The sequence below is a fragment of the Tachypleus tridentatus genome, chromosome 9 (genome assembly GCF_004210375.1).
Source record: "Tachypleus tridentatus isolate NWPU-2018 chromosome 9, ASM421037v1, whole genome shotgun sequence".
In the NCBI taxonomy this organism is placed as follows: Eukaryota; Metazoa; Arthropoda; class Merostomata; order Xiphosura; family Limulidae; genus Tachypleus; species Tachypleus tridentatus.
In genome coordinates this window covers 95,111,155-95,131,932 of record NC_134833.1, presented here as the reverse complement: position 1 = coordinate 95,131,932, position 20,778 = coordinate 95,111,155, and the positions used below count along the sequence as shown (strand labels likewise).

The 20,778-nt window shown below is 30.4% G+C and overlaps 1 protein-coding gene across 1 annotated transcript in view; it reads left to right on the top strand.

The window, feature by feature from the left end:
• The window catches only part of LOC143225801 (lysoplasmalogenase TMEM86A), a 28,880-nt gene extending 10,687 nt beyond the window's left edge, over window positions 1–18,193 (top strand). Inside the window, exons 3-5 of the mRNA XM_076455830.1 lie at window positions 5,182–5,347; window positions 9,798–10,191; window positions 12,303–18,193. Coding sequence (XP_076311945.1) covers window positions 5,294–5,347; window positions 9,798–10,191; window positions 12,303–12,745 — 891 coding nt within the window. The 5' untranslated portion in view covers window positions 5,182–5,293 and the 3' untranslated portion in view covers window positions 12,746–18,193. The remainder of the gene's footprint in view (window positions 1–5,181; window positions 5,348–9,797; window positions 10,192–12,302) is intronic.
• Window positions 18,194–20,778: the final 2,585 nt, after the last annotated feature.

Sequence of the window (20,778 nt, the reverse complement as noted above, 5' to 3'; positions counted from 1 at the left end):
GTCAATGTCACTGTTTTCCTTAAAACGTAATAATATCAAATTCGTAGTCATCAACCAGTAGCTACAGATGATTATTGATTAGTCTCAAAACGATATGTATTTATAAGAAAATAACAACTCTGTTTTGAGGTTCATTTTAAATAAGTTATATGAAGATCTCACAATTTGTCCATCAGTTTTGATTCCATAACTCGACCATTTTGTTTTGTTTTGAATTTCGCCTAAAACTATACGAGGACTGTCTGCATTAGCCGTCTCTAATTTAGCAGTGTAGGACTAGAGTAAAGGCAGCCATCCACCGCCAACTCATGGGCTACTCTTTTGCCAACGAATAGGGGGATTGATCGACACTTATAACGTCCATACGGGAGAAAGGACAAGCATGTTTGGTGTGACAGAAATTAGAACCCGCGACTCTCATATTTCTTAACTCGACTAACAATTAAGTAAAGTTTATATAAATTTTGTATAAATTATTAGGGTGTATTTATTAGTAAATTCATAATGATAATAAACAGTTAAGCTGTTTACTAATTTTATCCTATTTTTATTCTTATATGTCACATGCATAAACATAATTATGAAAAGTAATAAATGATGTGAAGACATAGAATTTGAACACTTTTTTCAAATATCGTCTAAGTGCACTTACATAATTAGCTTATTACGGTACATGTACTACGACAATGTAGGAAAATCCTGCAGGAAATATAGTTCAATTGTCATTCATCAATATGGAATCTGTTTTTCTGTTGATAGCCAAAAATATAATTTGACTTTTGTCATTTAAAAGTAAAAGTATTTTAAAACTTACAGAATAGCTAGGTGTGTGCTTCACATCAAATTCTGAAAATCGTTTTATATTGTGAAAAAAAAAGACTGTTGACGTTACCGCTATCTATTATTCAACTCTCTCAATATTATTATGTGTAAATACTTTTAAAGCGACAGAGTAGCAACGCTAATCATGAATTGCAGCAGTAAATATAACACATACAAATATTTTAAAAAATCACAAAATTAACTATACGAACAGTAAAGAAAAGCACTGAAACAAAAACTTGGCATTTATTGTATAACTAACTTATTTTTAGATGTTTTCAAAATTTCTACTAAAATTAAAAACCAACATAACTGACTAATTCTACAGAATGTATAGACCTGAAAAGGTCTCTTAGTGTTTATGCATAACATTTAAATAATATGTAGCAAATAAACGTTACCCAAAACGATTGATGGGCCAGAATTCTTTTGCAGAACCTATGAAATATAGATTTGTTTCATATTACACTCTAATTTCACAGTGCGATACAGTTACAGCATTTGTGTTCTTGTTGAAAATAAGTATTTTCTGTTTATTTAGCAAGGCTTATAACATGGTACAAATAAATAATGTAGACCACAAAAAAGCAATAGCTGAAGTGTCGTGAATTAAATAATTTTTTCAGAGAAATATTTCGCATCATTTTGTCTCTTTTTCCTCTTCTTTGCACATGCATATAGATGTTTTACATGCGTTTACATTTTGTGACTATAAGTCGCTAAGTTCCTTGTATCACCTAACAAGTTACATCCTTTTATATTCTTTATTGCTTCATCATGAGAGCTTTAGTTTATACTTGAGATAACTGTTTGGTTTGAATTTCGCAATGAGGCCCGGCATGGCCACGTGATTAAGGTGTTCGACCGTTATCTGAAGGTCGCGGGTTCGAATCCCCGTCACACCGAAAATGCTCGCCATCTCAGTCGTGGGGGCGTTATAATGTGACGATCAATCCCACTATTCATTGGTAAAAAGTAACCTAACAGTTGGCGGTGGGTGGTGATGACTAGCGAAACTTATTTGTTTTGTTTTTAATTTCGCGCAAAGCTACACGAGAGCTATCTGTGCTAGTCGTCCCTAATTTTACAGCGTAAGACAAGAGGGAAGGCAGCCAGACATCACCACCCACTGCCCTCGCGGCTGAAAGGGCGAGCGTGTTTGGTGTGAAGAGGATTCGAATCCGCGACCCTCATATTACGAGACGAGTGCCAGGTGCATAGTCAGGTGTTTAAGGCACTCAACTCGTAATTCGAGAGTCGCGTGTTCGTATCTCAGTCACACAAAAACATGCTGTACTTTCAGCCGTGTGGCGTTATAGTGTGACAATAAATCTCACTATTCGTAGGTAAAAGAGCTGGCGGTGGGTGGTGATGACTTGCTGCTTTCCCTCTAGTCTTACACTGTAAAATTAGTGACGGCTAGGGCAGATAGCCCTCGTGTATCTTTGCTCGAAAAATTCAAAACAAACCACAATAGTACAAGAATGTTAATCGATTACTGTTTTTGTTCCACCTAAATTAATATGTGTGATAAAAGAAACAAAATATTACTTGATTTCTTCCGTCATGGCCAGGTGATTAAGGCGTTTGATTCGCAATCTGGAGGTCGCGTGGTCGAATCCTCCCCCCTCTTCTAAACAGGTTCGCTCTTTCAGCCTTGGGGGCGTTATACTGTGATGGTCAAATCCACTATTAGTTGGTAAAAGAGTAATCAAAGAGTTGTCGGTGGTTGGTGATGACTACCTCCATTCTCTTTAGTCTTTCAATACTAAATTATGGAAGGCTAGCTGAGAATCCCTCGTGTAGCTTTGCGCAAAATTAAAAAAAAATGAATAATATATATTTTAGTTAGTAATGAATCTATGCCAAATTGTTTTCTAATGATTTAGTTCCGTGTGTCAAATTATTCTGTACTTAGTACAATAAGATATTATTAATTTTAGCACATAGATCAGTGTTTATAATGACTTCCCCTTCCTTTTTACCCAGATAACATGATCATAGTTTTTGAAGCTTTGAGATAGACGTATAAGAATTATGTGCACAGATATATTAATCAGCAAAGTCAGAGACTCGAAGAGTTCAGATAAAACCATACTTCACCCTTCTGACCAGAGAAAAGATAGTTAGCTAGGTATTCATCACTACAAGGGCTTTCTTCCGCTTTTTGAATCAAATGACGTGATTGATTGTCACTTTTATATCTGAACAAAGCTGAAATGTGCAACATTACAAATCTTCAGCACTAGGACCTTCCATTCTAGCCCGACATTCTAGCTTCTAAGTCAATGTCCAACCAGCAATATGAGAAAACCTTATGGTTTTAAATATGCTACTTTTGGATACGTAAAGTGAAATATGAGCAAAGTCTGATAGTAAACTTGCAATTGAATCCTAATCTAAGCATTATTTCTATCTTAATTAATTCCATCCACACGCTATGTTTGTCCTTAATATTCACGCAATGCTACACAAGAGCTATCTGTGTACAGCTATCCCCTGTACAAGACAGCTAATCAGTAATGCTGCCCACAGTTCTTGGACTACTAAAATCAAATTTTGGAATGTAGCTCTTTACACTTATAACGTACTTATGAACTCAAAGCTAAGAATACAATTTTGTGGCAAGGAACTTGAACAGTAAATCCGTGGATCAACAGTTTGGGACATTAAACCACATTCGGTCGAAACACTAGAAAGGGGAAAGGGTTATTCATTTTCTTATACATAAAAATTTTAATCATATTATGAAACATGTAGTAACAGTTTGATTTTATTCATTGCAGGTATTGATAAAATTCTGCAGTGTTTAGTATAAGACCTGAGACTTTTGTATAAAGATATCTTTTGGTATATCTGAGTTGAAACTTTAATCATATATATACAACTTTAATATTTTATGAAGAAGATTTAAACTTTTAATACAATAATGTGCGAAAATAATAAAATCTTTTATTTCATCTTGGGATTTGAATGCTCACTGGTCATGCTTATAAATGACTATGCTGCTTCTCTATAGTATCAAAATAAAATTGTTGCTAAGTATACAAGTAAAATGGTATAAAAATAAGTATATTTGTCTCTCTTACCTTTGCCTGCCAGCTTTTTAAATCTTTCACTCAAGTAAAAGGTTATAATAGTATAGTACCACCTTATGTATGTTTGTTTTGAATTTTCGCACATGTATACACGAGGGCTGTCTGCGTTAACTGTTCCTAATTTAGCAGTACAAGGGAAGGCAGCTAGTCATCACCACTCACCGCCAACTTTTGGGCTACTCTTTTATCAACGAATAGTAGGATTGAACGTTACATTATTATGCGAGCATGTTTAGTGTGACTGAGATTCGAACCCACGACTCTCAGATTACGAGGCGAGGACCCTAATCACCTGGCCATGGCAAGCCGATATTATTTTTACTTTAATATTTTTTTAGCAACACTGACAACCTTATGTTCTTTTTCAATTTTTTTGTTTTTCGAAAAAAAAGATTTGCAAATCTTACGTGCCTTTCTTGTAATCCCTCTTTTAACTTTCTATCTCTTTCGCCCCTACCCCCAGGACAGCGGTAAGTCTTCGGATTTACAACACTTAAATCAGGAGTTCGATTCCTCTCGGCGGAAACAGCAGATAGCCCTATGTGGCTTTGCTGTGAGAAAACACATATATTCACACAACTCTTTCTTCTCATCTTAATTGTATTTTTCTCCAGTTTTCTTCTTGGTCGTCATTCCATTGTTTTTAATAATTTATGGTAAATTTTGAATATTGGTTTCAAGCATGTGTCCTCCTTTTAAATCTTACTCTGATGTTATTTTTACCAAATTTATTCGGTTTTTTGATAACAACATTGTAAAAGTTTTTATTGTTGGGCGAATTCTTATAATAACAGGTAAATAATAAAAATGAAAAATTCAGTGCACTTAATGAAAACAATGGCTTTTTGTATTTTTCTCCGTCAACAAATTTGTTTCTGTCTTGTAAAATTGTGTATTTTGAAATTTATTTTTTGTCATTGTATATGGTGAAATGACATTCTGTAAGTTTATTCGTTAGCTTTCAACGCTGTGTAAAGTTGTTCATACTGAGTGACACATATCACTGCATGAAAAACTTTTACAGCTTGAAAAAGCGCTTGATAACTATTTTAAAACATTAGAAACAAGCTAATCAATTAATATTGTTTTATTATTTGTAAATATATACATATTAATGAAAGTATAAGCACAAGTTACAAGTTGTCGTTTTATACACATGTAAAATATTGACCTTCCACTTGTTTGTTGGAAATTGAGACGCAACTTCCTGGAATACTTTGATTGGCTAAACGTTTCTGTTGTTTTTACTCACACTTTCCAGGGTTTATCTTCTATTGTACAGAATTACGTTTAGAAGTAAAGGAAGGGAGAGAGGAAAAAGGATTTTTATAATCACAAGGCCAAATTAGAATATATTTCTATACATAAAAACCATGAATGAAAAGTTTCCTCATGTTGCCGAATACTGGACAAGCCCAAAAATTGTAGTAAGTTATAATTCACATTAATAACTGAATAGGTTAAAGTAATAATTATTACTGATACTACTGTACGGTGCTAGGCCTTTTAATTTTATATTAATAGTTTAATAATAGTAATACTTAAGTTTTAACTTGTAATAACAGTATCACTAGTAGATGCAAATAATATATTATTGGCATTATTAGAAAAGCAATGATTTCTATGGCGTAAAAAGTTAGGAAGTAAAAGTAAACTTTCTAAAATTAAAGTCCCAATCCTCAATAAGAGTCAATTAAGTCAACATGGATTTAATTTACACGTCTACAGTTTTTCTTGTTATGAGTACGCTATGTGAGCTTCGTCTTTTGATTTACATTATGTAAACGTTCGTTGAAATGCATTACAACTTACAAATGTTTAAGTAGATCGAAATCATTCCCAAACTTTAGTTTAAAATAATCACTTGAAGAGTTGAATCTTTTGTTGTTATTCACATTGTTGTACGACACATAACCCAAGATGTTTTTTTTTTTTTAAATATATGACTGCTGAAATAACTCTGTCAGTTCCTCTCTTTTTTTTTTTCAAGATAAACAATTTCAGAGATCTTAACTTTTTAATCCTATTTTACCTCATAGCTATTCTCTGAACCTTAACAAGGATCCTTGAGGTATTCCACTGCACAGTTTATAATGACTATTCTCTGAAACACCAGTAATAGATCATTTTTTAAAATACTTCAAGGATCCTTGAGGTACATCACATCCACATCTTTGCCCTCTTATATAATCAGAAATGTTAATGCCAGAAGATTTAAATATGATGTTTTGCATACACAGTTTAAACTTTTATACTGGAAAGCATGACTTTCTATCCATCTTGAATAGAAAAGTAACAACAGCAAACTTTCAGTCTGTTCAAGAAATTGTAAAGAAATATTAACAAGCAACATGCATATCCAGTGTATAATGATATAGTGTATCCTATACCAACATGCTAGACTGCTAGTTTCTGGATAGGGTGTTGCAGCCACAACATCAATGGAAGAAAATATCAGTAATTCTAAGAACTCGTGAGTGAAAGCAATAGATAATGTGTTATAATACATCAACCATGCTACATCTGCTTTATGTATATATAAAGTTGAAATGTGAGAGTATTTTCACCCTAACTTTTCCAGGTCTGTATGGCCAATCTCAATAAAATTTGTATGTAGACACTGTGAACTGTAGGGAATATTCTTCCCAAGGAGATCAAAACTGAACTTATCTCTATTTCTGATTTGTAAAACCTGTTGGATAGTTACTCCCAGCCTATTGAGTTAATTTCAAACAATCTTGGCAGATTGATGCTTTGGATAATGTTGAATATTCTAAAGGGATTGAAGCTCATAGTATTAAAGTTAGGTTGTCTTTGTTTTTTTTTCAACTTGTGACTACAGCATCAACAGTCAGAAAATTGCATTTATAATTCTAAGAACCCATGAGTGAAAGCTATTGAGAATGTACTATAATAATTAGTCCACTTTTGTAATCTGACTTACACCATAATAGTTCATGAAAACTGAAAATATATAACACCTATACCTAGGGCAGTACAAGTTAAACCAAAATTAGATAAATTATACATATATAAATTATAATTTCTGGTTTGAAATTTAAGTATTTATATGTGTATAATGTATACTTGCTGTTTGTATGTGTTAATACACTGAAGTTCAATATTGGCTGTATATTTATGCGAATGTGAGTACACAAACAAATGAGTATGTACAAAAATATATCGTTTAACTTAAAGATATAATAAAGTTTTTACAGTAAAATGTGTACTTCATGTTTTTATTTTTCGATCCTCTGAGATTGACTTTTAAGGAAAATTTTCTTGGATCTATAGTTTTCATAGCCCCTAGACACTGTGCCTGTTGTGCCTAATAAATAATCCAGCCCTGCCTATACTACTACTATGTGTTGTTGTATCATAGCTAGCCTGATGAGCCTTGGTTTTGGGCAAAAGGCATAGACATCACTAGATATAGTAAATGTAGTGAGGTTGAATATCATAACATTTTTTCTTTGCTTTCTCTCATGTTATTATTATTTTACAGAATTTGAAAAAATGAAGTTTTATTTTTAATGAAGTAAATCAACCTACACAATAATCTGATAGTTATAAATGATAATGAGTACATTTAATTATTTTTTGTTTTTAATTACTCAAAACTTGTTTTTCTTATTGTTTTACATCATGTTAATGATAATGAATAAATTAAGTTGTGATATGTCATGTTTGCCACAATGTTTTCCTGGTTATTCCTTTTTAACTCTAAAGACTAAGAATATTTATAAAATCAAAATCTATTGGTTATGGAAAACTTCAGATAAATCAATATCTTGAAATCTGAAAACAGAAGTATGTATATTTTTGTATAATACCTTTTGCTTTGCTGATAGTATGTTCATCAATCATTGTTTTGGCTATAGGTAAGTTTTGGAGGACAATGTATACCATCTGCTGGACATATTATGAATTTTATTCTGGTTCTTAATTAACTCATAAAGAGGCACACACAGGTGCAAGGTTAAAAACTGTACACAAGTTGTAATTATCTATTTTGAAGGTATTTAATGTTATTTTTTTGCTCTCTATCATCACATTTGTTATATTCTTACTCTACAATGTAGTGTGTCTAGTTTAAAAATAAAAGTTGGTGAGAGAGACGTTTGTATTGAAAAAGAATACCCAACTGTATAGCTATATGAATTAAAAAACACAAGCGCTGTAGAGGTGGGTTACGTTGGAATACTAGATACATTAGCTTAATGAGAGGTTTATCAGGTGGTTAAGAAATAACAAGCACCAAATGCCATAGAAGTGTAACACACACACACACACACACACACACACACACACACACACAGGATGTAATTTTAATCTACCTAAGATGTAAAAAGGGAGAGAAATAGGCATGTCTGTTATATATATTGCACAATATTAATGGTAAAAATATGCATACAGTACATCAAGTATCATTCAGTTATGAGGACTAGTTTTGTTCATAATTACTGGATGCGACTAAATTATAGTAATCTAAATAAATAATAAAAACAAAAAATACCTTATGCACAACATGGATTGTGAAGTATAAATCTAATTATTCACCATTTTAGTCAAAAACAAATGACATTTATGTATAAAGTGTACTGCTACTTTAAGCACTCTGTATTATACTTGGTTTGTTTCATTTCTTTTTCACAAAATCAAGTAGGTTATCACTATCCATTTCCATCTTTTTGTTTTTTTTACTTATAGATGCTCTAAAATTTGAGGAAGTGATCTCTATTCCATGATGTAGATATTTAGTAAATTCCAGAATTATTTTCCCTTCTTTTTCCATGATATTAATTTCACTTATTGTAATACTGAACAAGCATTAATTTTTTTCAAATAAATTTATTAATGTCACAAAAGAGTTAGTAGGAAGATGAAGTTTAACTAGTTTGACTTTTAAATGACACGGAAGTTTAAGACATTGCAGAAAGTGCTTGTAATTACTACATGAGCTTTTCAAGATAATGGTAAATTGTATTTTATTTTATCACTGGTTAAGTATATTGGTATTATAAGTTACCATTTTATTTTTGATATTTCAAATGCTGATACGCAACCTCCTTAATTGTTTTGATACTTGATTATAGTATAAAGTTGAGCTAATTTTGTGTGTGTGTGTGTGTGTGATGTTCTTAGTAATGAAAAATTCCTTCAGATGCATGTAGTTCAAGGTTATGTAGCTGTGTAACAATGGAGCCTTTTAAAGGTATGTTCATTCTGTAAGAATATCAAAGTTTAACATACTTGGCTTATTACTCCTATTATGTACTAGGGCTTAATCTAGACTGATTTTGGTACCTTTTTGTTGACTTTAAACCCTAAATTCTAGCTCTAAAAATATTCCCAAATGATGATTAGTTATCAGAATAATGTTTTATAACTCAACTAAAGCTTAAAAAAAGTTTTGTACAAAATACTTGTATACTTTAAAATTTTTTTGAAGATATAAAATTAGCTGAAATGTTAATTTGTCAGCAAATATTGTGATGATGTAGTTCTCAAATTAAGGGACACTGTCTAAATTTAAATCTAAATGAAACATTGCATATTATCTGTTACTTATCCATTATAACATTTAATGTATTGTCATATATATGTGTGTGTGTGTGTGTGTGTGTGTGTGTGTAATTATATATATGTTAACAATAATTAATAATAGTAATAAAAAGTATACTTGTCTGATTAACAAATCTTGACAGAAGGGTTATCAACATAACATTGTATTAATTTATGTCAACCTTTTTTTTTGTAAAAAAGAAGTGGGGGTTACCTTTGATTTCATTTAGTAAATTGTTTTGAAAAAATTACCATTCTATCATGCATGATTTATACTAAAATTAACTAAAAGCATTTTTTTTTTAATTTCAGTTGAAATGCGTAGGCCCAAAACTGGTTCCCTTCTTCAAGACAGTGGCCATTTATTTTGTTTTGGCCATCCCTCGTGAAAACCCTTCCTGGTTTGCATGTCTCATCAAGTGCCTTCCTGTTTTGTCTCTTTGTGTCTTTGTCCTCCTACATGGGATTAGTCTTGGAGAGAAACATGCCTATTCCAGAAGAATTTTGGCAGGAATGATTTTCTCATGTGTGGGAGATGCTCTACTCATTTGGCCATGTTGTTTCATCTGGGGCATGGCTTCTTTTGCTGTTGGCCATTTTATGTATATTTGGGGATTTGGTATGCGACCATTCAATCCAATAGCTGGCATGGTTTGTGCAGCAGTGACTATAATTGGCTACTATTTTCTTTTTCCTGGACTTTATGGTTAGTATGTTTATCTTTATACAAGTATTTCATAATTGTATAACTATTTGTAATTAATATTCTCTGTTATGTGATTTTGCAAAAGACAGTATACAGATTATATTCATAACTTGGACCATTTAAACCTTGAAATATTCAGCTGGTTGTTTAGCTTTAGTGAAAACACTTTATATAGTTCTAAGGTTGATTGAAAGGCAAGTTTGAATCTTACAGTTAATAGGTTATTACAGAAATTCTGATATTAAAAGTTTGAGGAAAAGCTTAAAAATTAGGATATCTTTGATGGTAATCCTAAACGATAGGTGGTTGTATCATATACTTGTTTAAAATTCATTGAATTTGGATTATTTTACACTTTTCTTTTCGTTAAGATAAGAAGACTGGAAACACAGACTTTGAAAGATTGATATTATTCTAGAATAAAATTATTTATTGGTTAAATCAATAAATTATTATAATAGCTTTGGTTCTGGAATTAACTATTACTTTAAAATTGTCAGTAAGTATGTAGATGTGAAAGATGTACATATGTGTGAGTATCAGGTTTTCGTAGAGGTCAGATTCTTTACTTGACTGTTTGTGACTTGTTGACGATTGTTGTTGATTTTTTTCCCTACACTGAAGTATTAGATAGGTGCTTTCAAAAAAAAGGAATTGTTTTTAACCTATGGCTTAATGGCATAATTGTGGAGGTTGAAGTGTGTGAAATTAAATACATAATAGATAAACATATGGGGTACAAATACAAACAGGTGTTGTTTAACATACACATAAGCTAGTAGATCTGATGAAAGAATTACCCATAAGAGAAACTGAATAACTCTTAATATACATCAACAGGCATATTGCAAACTGCAAAGAGATGTGAGGCACTAAATTTTCACATGTGATTTGATTTCAGTGTTTGTGTGTTGTTGTTTTTTATCAAAATTAAAGTTATACAAGTGTATTATATGTTGATTTACTATTGGTTTCACACATGGTAAACTTTATAAAATGTATTGGGAGGAATAATTATTGTAGGAACTTTAATTAGAGGCAACACACTAAGTGGTTTTGTTATAAAGATATATGCATTAGGAGGATGCTAGATACCAGCCCTTTGTTTACTGTTTCATTTCCAAATGATAGTAGAGACATTTGGGCATCTCATTTTCTTCAACCATCATTCTCCATGCTACATAAATAAGCATTTTACTTGATATCTTACTCTGATATATAAATTCATCCAATGTTCATGCATCCATTATAAATACTATCTACTGGCATTTATAAGGTCAACATACTTGTGTTGAGCCTTAAGTATTTTACTCATTGTACAATCTATGACATTTACAATTAATAAATCAACTTATCACATGATTAAATTATCATAACTAGTGTTTTCGTCTGTATCCTATCTGTAGAAGATTACCAAATTTAGTTGTGCACTGTACTTGTATAAAATATCTACCTTTACATTTCTTATCAGTGATGTTAGATTTAACTCATCAGATCTTTTGGATTACTTGTATATATTTATTTGCTGTCACATGCTCTTGTCTTGGTTATATTATTTGATTAAATAATACCATATAGTTATAGGATTTTCATAAAGTTAATTGAAGGTATAAATCTATTGATTTTAAGTAAAAACCTTCTACTTACATTCAATATTGCACTAACAGTTATTTTATTAATATGTCTGCTTTTTACTATCACTACAGCCATATTTTTTAATCAAAAGTAAGAAACAATGTTATGTATACACAGATACTACTACATGTCACATCTAAATTAATTGTTACTAACAAAGTTAAAAGAATAAAATTTTTAATTTTGCATTCACATTAAATATTCAGAGTTAACTGGTTATATTTCACGAAATGTTAGTGTATCATTTTCAGATGATTTTATATTACTGTGTCTCATTTTATCAGTTGACTGGTGTGTAAAGTATTCTCTTGTATATTGATGCATTACAGTGCTCATCTTAGGTGGGCTTATTTGTTTGCTGCCTTGAACATGTGCATGCAAGTTTTTGAGCTAAAATTTCACACTATTTCAAAATATAGTATTTCCATTACAGTTCTTTTTGTTGTTTTTTAAACAAGTTTTTGATTCTGTTCCAGGGGCTTATGCTTTGTCAGTTCCATTATATATAATCTTATTAATGATCATGGTTTGGAGAGCTGTTGCCAGAGTTCAGCTGTTTGAAGACTTGTGGACTTGGACTAAGCTTTGTTCTTGTGGAGGAGGAATCCTTTTTGCTCTTTCTGATGGACTTATTGGAATTAGAATGTTCTACCTATCGTCTTCTCAACCTTTCATTCAGACAGCTATTATGGTAACTTATTATGCTGCACAACTGGGCATTGCTTTGTCTGTAGTTGACAGTACAGCAATGGCTGTTCTTAGTGCAGCAAATAGCACCACTTCAACCATTAACTATTGTACCCCTATGAAAAATCGGAAACCAATGATTCCTATCAATTGTCAAAAGGTTGCAGAAAAACTTAAGAATGCAAAACTTGCCAATAATTCTACAGAATTAGTTCTGTCAAAAGTTGAATAACTCATTTTCACATTCTGGAGATCAGATAAAGAAAGAGAAATAATTTTCATCATATATTTATGTTTTTTTAAATAGCCATCTCTCATGGTATGATAAAAGCCTTCCTGTTTTACTTTATTGTTGTCTTCCATAATGATATTACCTTTATACAATGGTTCACATCTAATATCTTATTATTTACACAAATGTAATCTGTGTGTGTCACGTGATTTGAAGTTTTTAGTAAAATAAGCAACAACCCAAAAAGAAGTAAGGTTTAAGCAACAATGTAATTATGTATACTATTCACACAGATTTTACAAAAACAGATTTGTTCCAATTTTTTGGTTTAAATTGGGGTAATATTTCATATGTTTGTAAACTTGAAACTGATGAAGTGAAGACTATTGAATCATTATGATATTACAGAAGTTACAGTATGTTACATTACACCACAATTATAGATATTTCAAACTTTATTTTGTATAAGAATTTAGTGTTGGTTCATAATGTATGTACATCTTTGTACATATATGTAGCTCTAATACAAGGATTTTGTATACAAAACGTGGTCAAACTACTTTACAAAACAAATCGTTTCAACATTCAATTACCTTGAGTATTTGTAATGTTGACTTACTTATCCCAATAAGTATTATTAATAATAAGCAAAAATTACTTTAATTTTGTTGTGAGAAGTGAAAAAATATTTATGATTAACATAAAATATATTGTATGTATGCTAGAGTGCCAAAACAAGCCCTCAAAAAACATAAATCATTATTTTCTTAATTTTATGAAACATTATAGTGAATGACAAAGCTTGACTGTTTGGTTGTAAAACAATCCTATAAATAATTGTGTTTATACATTTTTACTTTTTACATAAAACTACAGTTGAGGGGTTACGTTTGTGGGTTAGAATGAAAACAAAAGAATAATAAAAGTTAGAACAGCTGAGTTTTTAAAGCTGGAAATCTTGAAGTAAACTACAGCCAAGTTTTTCAGCTGATAATTATTATCAATAAGGTTCTAAGCTAGGAAATTTAGATGTTAGTCAGAATGACTATTTCCAACTTTCTAACAATAAACTTTATAAATGTTGACTAAATAATTAAAATAATTAATGAAAAAAGGAAGCATTTTTGTGTTTCAGTTGCATTTACTTGGCTCTAAACTTAAAATATGAAAATCATAACTAAGTTTATGAAACAAAAGTAGTTCTAATCTCAGAACTTCAATATGAATCAGCACTATTATGTATGTATAGTATGAATAATGTGTAAACAAATTTACTTTACTTTTATTATTTTATCTAAAGCCTTTACACAAACAGTGAATGACTGATATGATTATTTATACCACAATTAATCATAAATGGTAAAAGAAGAATAGATGGGTTCAGTGTATAAAACATGTTGCTATATTTAGTTAAATTAGTTTAATGTTATAATGGAATGCTTTGTACACAGTTAAATGTACTTTGATATTAATATTTTAAACATTTTTTGGGTAAAATAAAACAATTTTCATACAGACTCTAACACGGTAAAGATGAGTTCTATACTCATTAATAAATTAGCCAAGTCTGTGTGGATATATGTTCCCTGCACCTACTACCTTTTTTTTTTTCTTTATTGTCAGTTAATTATATGTTTTGTGAAATGAATATATTTATAAACTCTACCAGCCAATCAAGTGTCAATTTCTTAAAGTGTAAGAAAGCGGTTTATATTATGGTAATGGACGTTACATTCAAATTTTTCATCTTCTGTGTAAACAAAAGAATGAACATTTTGTACATATTTTATACAAGTATTCTAAATGTTTTTTGGCTTAATTGTTATTAGATTACTGATAAACAAACTCTTAAGATAATTTATGCTTTTTCAAAACTTTAAGCTTGTAAACAATTGTATCTTAACATTTTCAACTGTTTTTATAAAACTCTAGTGGAGTTGTTACTTCTACATTGTTTGAAATCGAAATGCGAAATCATAGTAGCAATTGTTAAATGTAATAAATTAAACAGCTTATTTTATAAATCTTTAATATTATGTAAAGTGTAGTGCATAAGTATCAGTCACAGTACTGTTTCCATTAAAAATCTGAGAATGCAGAATCATTGCATTCATTCTTCCATTTACTTCTGTACTTGTATGTCACAACAGAACTTTTTGTGATTAATTTGTATGTTTATTTTAGCTATAAACATTTCTTTTTTGGAAAACCTCCTAGAAAAATAGGATGATTCAAAATTTTTGTTTGTCAGGTGCCAAATATACAGTTTACAGTGCACCTTTTTGTGTATAAAATCCACATTTGATTATGTCTGCTGTTGCTATTTTTTTGTTTGTGGATACGTATAATGTTTTCACAGGATCCTTGTATGCCGTATGTTGTACTTTTTAAAATTAAGTAACAAGTATCATTAATTTAAGTTGTTTAAGGTTTAGCTTTTGCGTTTATTGCTTAAAAATTAAAGATACATAAATTTTGGTTGTTCTGTGGCTACAAGAATGAAGTTTATTATCAAGTCAATACAATTTAATATTACTCAATGAACTTTAGTAGAAACATTTGCACTTGGTTAGTCTTCAGTCCTTGAAATTAGGACACCAAATCCTTGTAAAAAATATGCAGTTGTAAGTAAATTAATTGAGACAGCATCTTAGCAACTATCTTTGTCCATTTTTAATAGTTTTTTTCCACTTAAAGATGCATTTAATATTTGAGCAAAGTACAAGGCAAATTCCTTCACGAAAGTAATAAACAAAAGAGAACACAAAAAAAGAATTTTATATTGATTAAATATGTGTGAATTTGGGAAATTATAGGTACCTTTTTAAGTCATATCTGTGGCATAAACTGTCACAATCTGCCCATATGATGCTGAATGTTCATTGGAAGTCAAAATCAAATGTTATATATATCAAGTTATTTAATGCTAGGAAAATGCACAAAAAACTCCTAACAGGTTTCTTTACAAATGTTCTTTTTTTAAAATAAAACTGGGATCTTTGCATTGGTCAAACAGAAAAGATGTCTAAGATATGTCAAACTGTTGTTAAGTTTAAAGTAATAAATGTCACTTTCCTCTTAGATACTACAACACCCAGTAATTCAAAACTACATGCCTAATGGTTTGGTGTTCAAATCAAATCCTTAGGGTTGTGGGTTTGAATTCCTGTCACTGAACATGTTTGCCCTTTAATTTATGGAGGCATTATAATGTGCAGTCAGTCCCACTGTTTGTTGGTAAAAGAGTAGCCCAAAAGTTGGTGGTGTCTAGATGTAAACAGACACAATTGATTGTGTGAAATAAATATCCAAACAGTTTATATCTAACATATTAAATCTTGTCTTTTTAACTTAATGAGTCTTTTTTTTTCCAAAGATGGTTTGTTTTTACAATTGTATGTGACATCAAAATTCTATGGTTTTGCAGTATGTTGTCAATAATTTCCATGACTACTTTTAAAGTGTATGTGTATTTGCCAAATGTTATGAGAACTACAGGAGATTAAGATTCATTTTATGTTTTCATTCAGTATTTTGACAGCAACACAAATACTTTTCTTTATTGTCCAAGTACATAACTTCCCTCCTTCACCCAACTTGAACAACTTTAATGGGAAAAAATGTGAAATTTTATTTAGAATTGGTAGAATAGTAAGCTGTTGGACATTCATGTGTTGAAATGTCATTTAGGTATCTTCTTAACTGAGCTTGTAAAACATTAAAATGTTTTCTAAAACAATTATTACTGAAATGTTTTCATGATTATAACTGTTTATTTTGGGTTTTCCTTCTTATTCATTCCTACTCGTGCAAGCTAACAAGATTGTTTTATATTAGTTTGTGGCTTATTTGTAATAAAAAGTGGAATACTATTTTTGTTTTTATATCAGAACTTAAGATGAATTTTATAAAGTTTGTAAAATGTAAAATAACCTGTAAACAAAAGATAACACCAATGCAGTAACTGTTGATATGGTATGCTTGTTTTCAAAAAGAAAGCAAAGTTAATTTTAAATCACACATATATTTGATTCTAATTCATTTACAGAGTTGTTCTTATAATTGCTTAATTTTTTGCTACAATTTTTTTGAACTATATTACTGAAAAACAGATTTTAAACTAATGGGATAGTTTCAGTCATTAGAAAAAAAACAATCTAATTGTATCTTGCAGGTTTCATAAGGTACTAATTTTATCATAAAATGGAAGACTGACTACATAGTTTATTTTGAGACAGAGTTCATGAAAATCCTAGACATTTAATTTTGTGTAACACAATGGATGTATTTATGAAAATAGTTTCAGTGCATCATCTACATACCAGTTTAGTTCCTTTGTATTCTGTAAAACTATAAACAGAAAGTTTTATTGCAATTGAAGAATGAAGATATTTTCTTTCTGCTTTTATTTTAATAATTTTATTGTAGTTTCCCCTTGGTTTAATGTGAAAACTTCAACTATAGTACAAGTATTATTTAATATATTTTTTCTGTTTGATATAATTTACTTGGATTTTGGTTATTTTTGTCTTTAAAAGAGTCTGGGTATAAGTATTTTTGTTTTTGCTATTATTGGGCTTGTAAAGTCCAAGTTAGATTCATTGCACCTGTTCAATTTATCTTAATTTAAGTAATTTTCTCTTAAAATATTAAGAGATTTACTAACATAAGCACTGAATGTATAAACTGGTAGAGAAAAGAATATTCATATATTTATATTATCAATGCAAAATTTAAATTTTGTAATTATCCTGTTTTTAACATTTTTTTGGTTTATGTAATATTACTTGTGCAGATCAGTGCTTCAATGTTTAATTAACAAAGAAAGCTTTGTTCCTGGTCACTTTATATTTCAAAATGTCTTAACTTAGTTTGCCTTAGCTGTTTTTGCAGATTTAAATTCATAATGGATTTTTTAAGTGCATAAATTATAAGCTGTTTGTGTACTGCAGATATAGGGTACATGGTTTATATGATAAAGTTGCATCTACTTTCTGGTCTACAATGTTATAAAATTTCCTTTTCTTTGTAAAAATAAGTGCTTAAACCTATTTTTGCAAGTGCTATAATATAATAAAGTACAATGTGTTTTATATTTTAATAATCCTACAAATAACAGCTTTTAAGTTTCATAACATTCACTGGAGACATTTATTGTTTGGAATGATACATCTTACTGTAATACTTTATAGTATGCAAAATCTAAAATCAAACTATTACTTCAGAAAACAAAAGCAGTTCAGCAAAAGACATCAGTGCAATAAGCAGTTGTACTAATCTTTTCATTTTGAAAAAAAAACAAAAATGCTTATTGAAGGATTGTTTTTCTAACTTAGAATATTAGGTTTTAGGTAAATTAGAGGACATTTTTGATTAAGTCTTTTATTGTGTGAATTGATTACTTTTTAAATGTTGGTGCACATCTTTCAATAAATTGGTTCAATTCTATTATGCCTATGTTTATTGCCATATTTATAACACATTAAAAATTTATTACTTTGTATAAATTTTTAACAAAGCTACTTTTTAAATACTTACCATAAAGTATTACATTGTGATTACACCAAGAAATGTCAATTGGTCTGGGACACTTCTAGGATAGTGTGTGTTTAACTGTGAGGATTATGTATACAATTTTGTGATGATTGTCACATTGGATGTGCAATAGTGCAAGTTTTAATAAATAAATATATCAAAGTATTTTAAGATTGTAGCCTCTAATTCTGAAAGTAAAAATGTGTTAAATTCTAAATCTCAAGAGTAAAGACATCAGTTAAAATGGAATTCTGGTACACTGTGGAAACATTATATGCATCAAATTAATCAGGAAATCTAGTGTAGGAAATGTGTGTTCACAATCAAGGAACTGTAAGTGAGAAGGGGAATATAGGTGTAAAATCAAGTATTTATTGTAGTTATAATTAGGAAATGATACTATGGGCATTGAAGGTTAAACCTGAATTGAAATATACAATGGGCAACTGGGCATTCTAAGATTACCTTTTTGTTGTTTCTTTACATGAAGGAATTGGTGAATTTGTTTTGGAAGCTAGAGATTTGATGAAAATTAATACCTGTCAAACTCTTCTTGCTAGACCATTATCACACTAAAATCATTTTTTTCTGAGGAATGTGGAAGGATATAATTATTGGTTGTTCTTGTGCACACAATGAATTACATATTAAATTTTAGAATTCTGTATGTTAAGAAACTAATAAGGTTAACGTTTTAATTTTCTCCATGTCCATCATATTGGTTTCATTAAATGTTTATATGTGTATTGTAAGGGGTAATCCTTTCATAGTGTTATAATTCTGGTATTTTTAGGTTAATCTATTTTCTGTAAAGAGTATCAGGTATGTTTTATAAGTAATGAATATGTTAACTGAGGGAAAAAAGATGTAATGCATTTATATTTTGAAAACAAAGAAATAAGCAGACTGTACACAATGTGTTATACAAAATTATTATTTGCAAACATATCTGATGTCACTGATGATAAATACATTGCAATATTTAACAGAACAAGTGAGTCCCATTTCTTCTTTGGTAGTGTCAGAACTGGTGATGCAGTCTGTTGCTAGTAGGTTTGTTATCTCAGAAGTTAACAAGGTTGTTGTCACTGTGACTTTATCAGTAATAAACACTTAGTCTGAAGGTTTGATTTCCATCAGACTTCCTGCTGTTGATGGGTCTGCTCACCCTTGGAAACTTCAGGACCAACCCAAAAACAGAAGAGATAAGTGTTCATATGTCCAATGTCAGACCAGCAACACATCTTCATTAGACTGGCTTTCAGGAATCCTTGTGTACTAGTCTTCACACATCAACTACCATAATGAAACTCCCAAAATTTGTTAGGACACTTTAGTAAACAAGGCAGGATTACTGACCATTGTCTGATTAAAGAAAGATATATCAAAGATGGTAAAAATTTGATCTTAAATAGTGAATGTAGAGCTTGAAAATGCAATATCAGATGAATTCCAATTGATTTAAAGTTCAATTAGGTGCACAAATTAAGAGTTTCAACTGCTTAGTTACTACCATGATTTGCTGTAAAAAATTCGCAAATGAGGTAATAATTTCATACATTAGTCAAATGACACTTTTAATGGTCTTAAATGGTCTCTTACCATCTTTAACTCATAAGATATATCATTAGTGTCTGAGAATTTCCTAATCCCCAGGTTTCATTCGGTCTTTGATTAACCAATTTCTGTAGCCATACTGCTCTCTGTTATTTTTGGTGGACAATAGGTAACATGACTTAGTAGCCTAGCATAATTTCTTTCCCTAATTTCCTGTTAACTCATGACTGCATGCCAGTTCCAGCAGGAAGGAATGGGATTGGGACTGTGAACTTATTTCTACACATATAAGCTGACTCAGGTTAAACGACACCAAATCTTACTTCTAAACATTAAATTGAAAAAGAGTAGAGTAGAGACTACAAACTAATTCCTACCCACATAAGACGACACAGGTTAGGTGACACCAACCCTTACTTTTTATCAGTTACAAGTTAAGCACTTTTTTTGTGAATTACAGACCTTTCACTATAGAGAGTACTGATTTCTACCTCTAAAAATATTTTGTGAAAACCAAATATAACAAAGTGTACACAACATTTATGTTTACAATATTCAAATTAGTGTTTGTGTATTTAGTTTTCTACACATAATTTCATTCACCCGTTGATACTTCATTTCGATCAAATTCAGCTGCCGTGCGCTGCTCTTTATGATAAATAGAAAATAAAAGTGGTTTCTGTCAGATGTAGTGGGAGTCTCTTTGCTACTTATATCTTTCGTGAAATTTCACTACCTGCCAAATATTTCAATGTCAATTAATGACAGTAACAAGTAGCGTATTTTAAAATATTATATTCCAGATCAGTCATAACCGTTAATATCGTATCATAAAGTCTTAACATTGAAATCAAATCCTTTGTCTTCACAAACACACATTACTTCTTGTGAGTGTGTAATTGGTTAGTTCAAGTTATAAAACACTCGTGAATTTCTTAGTA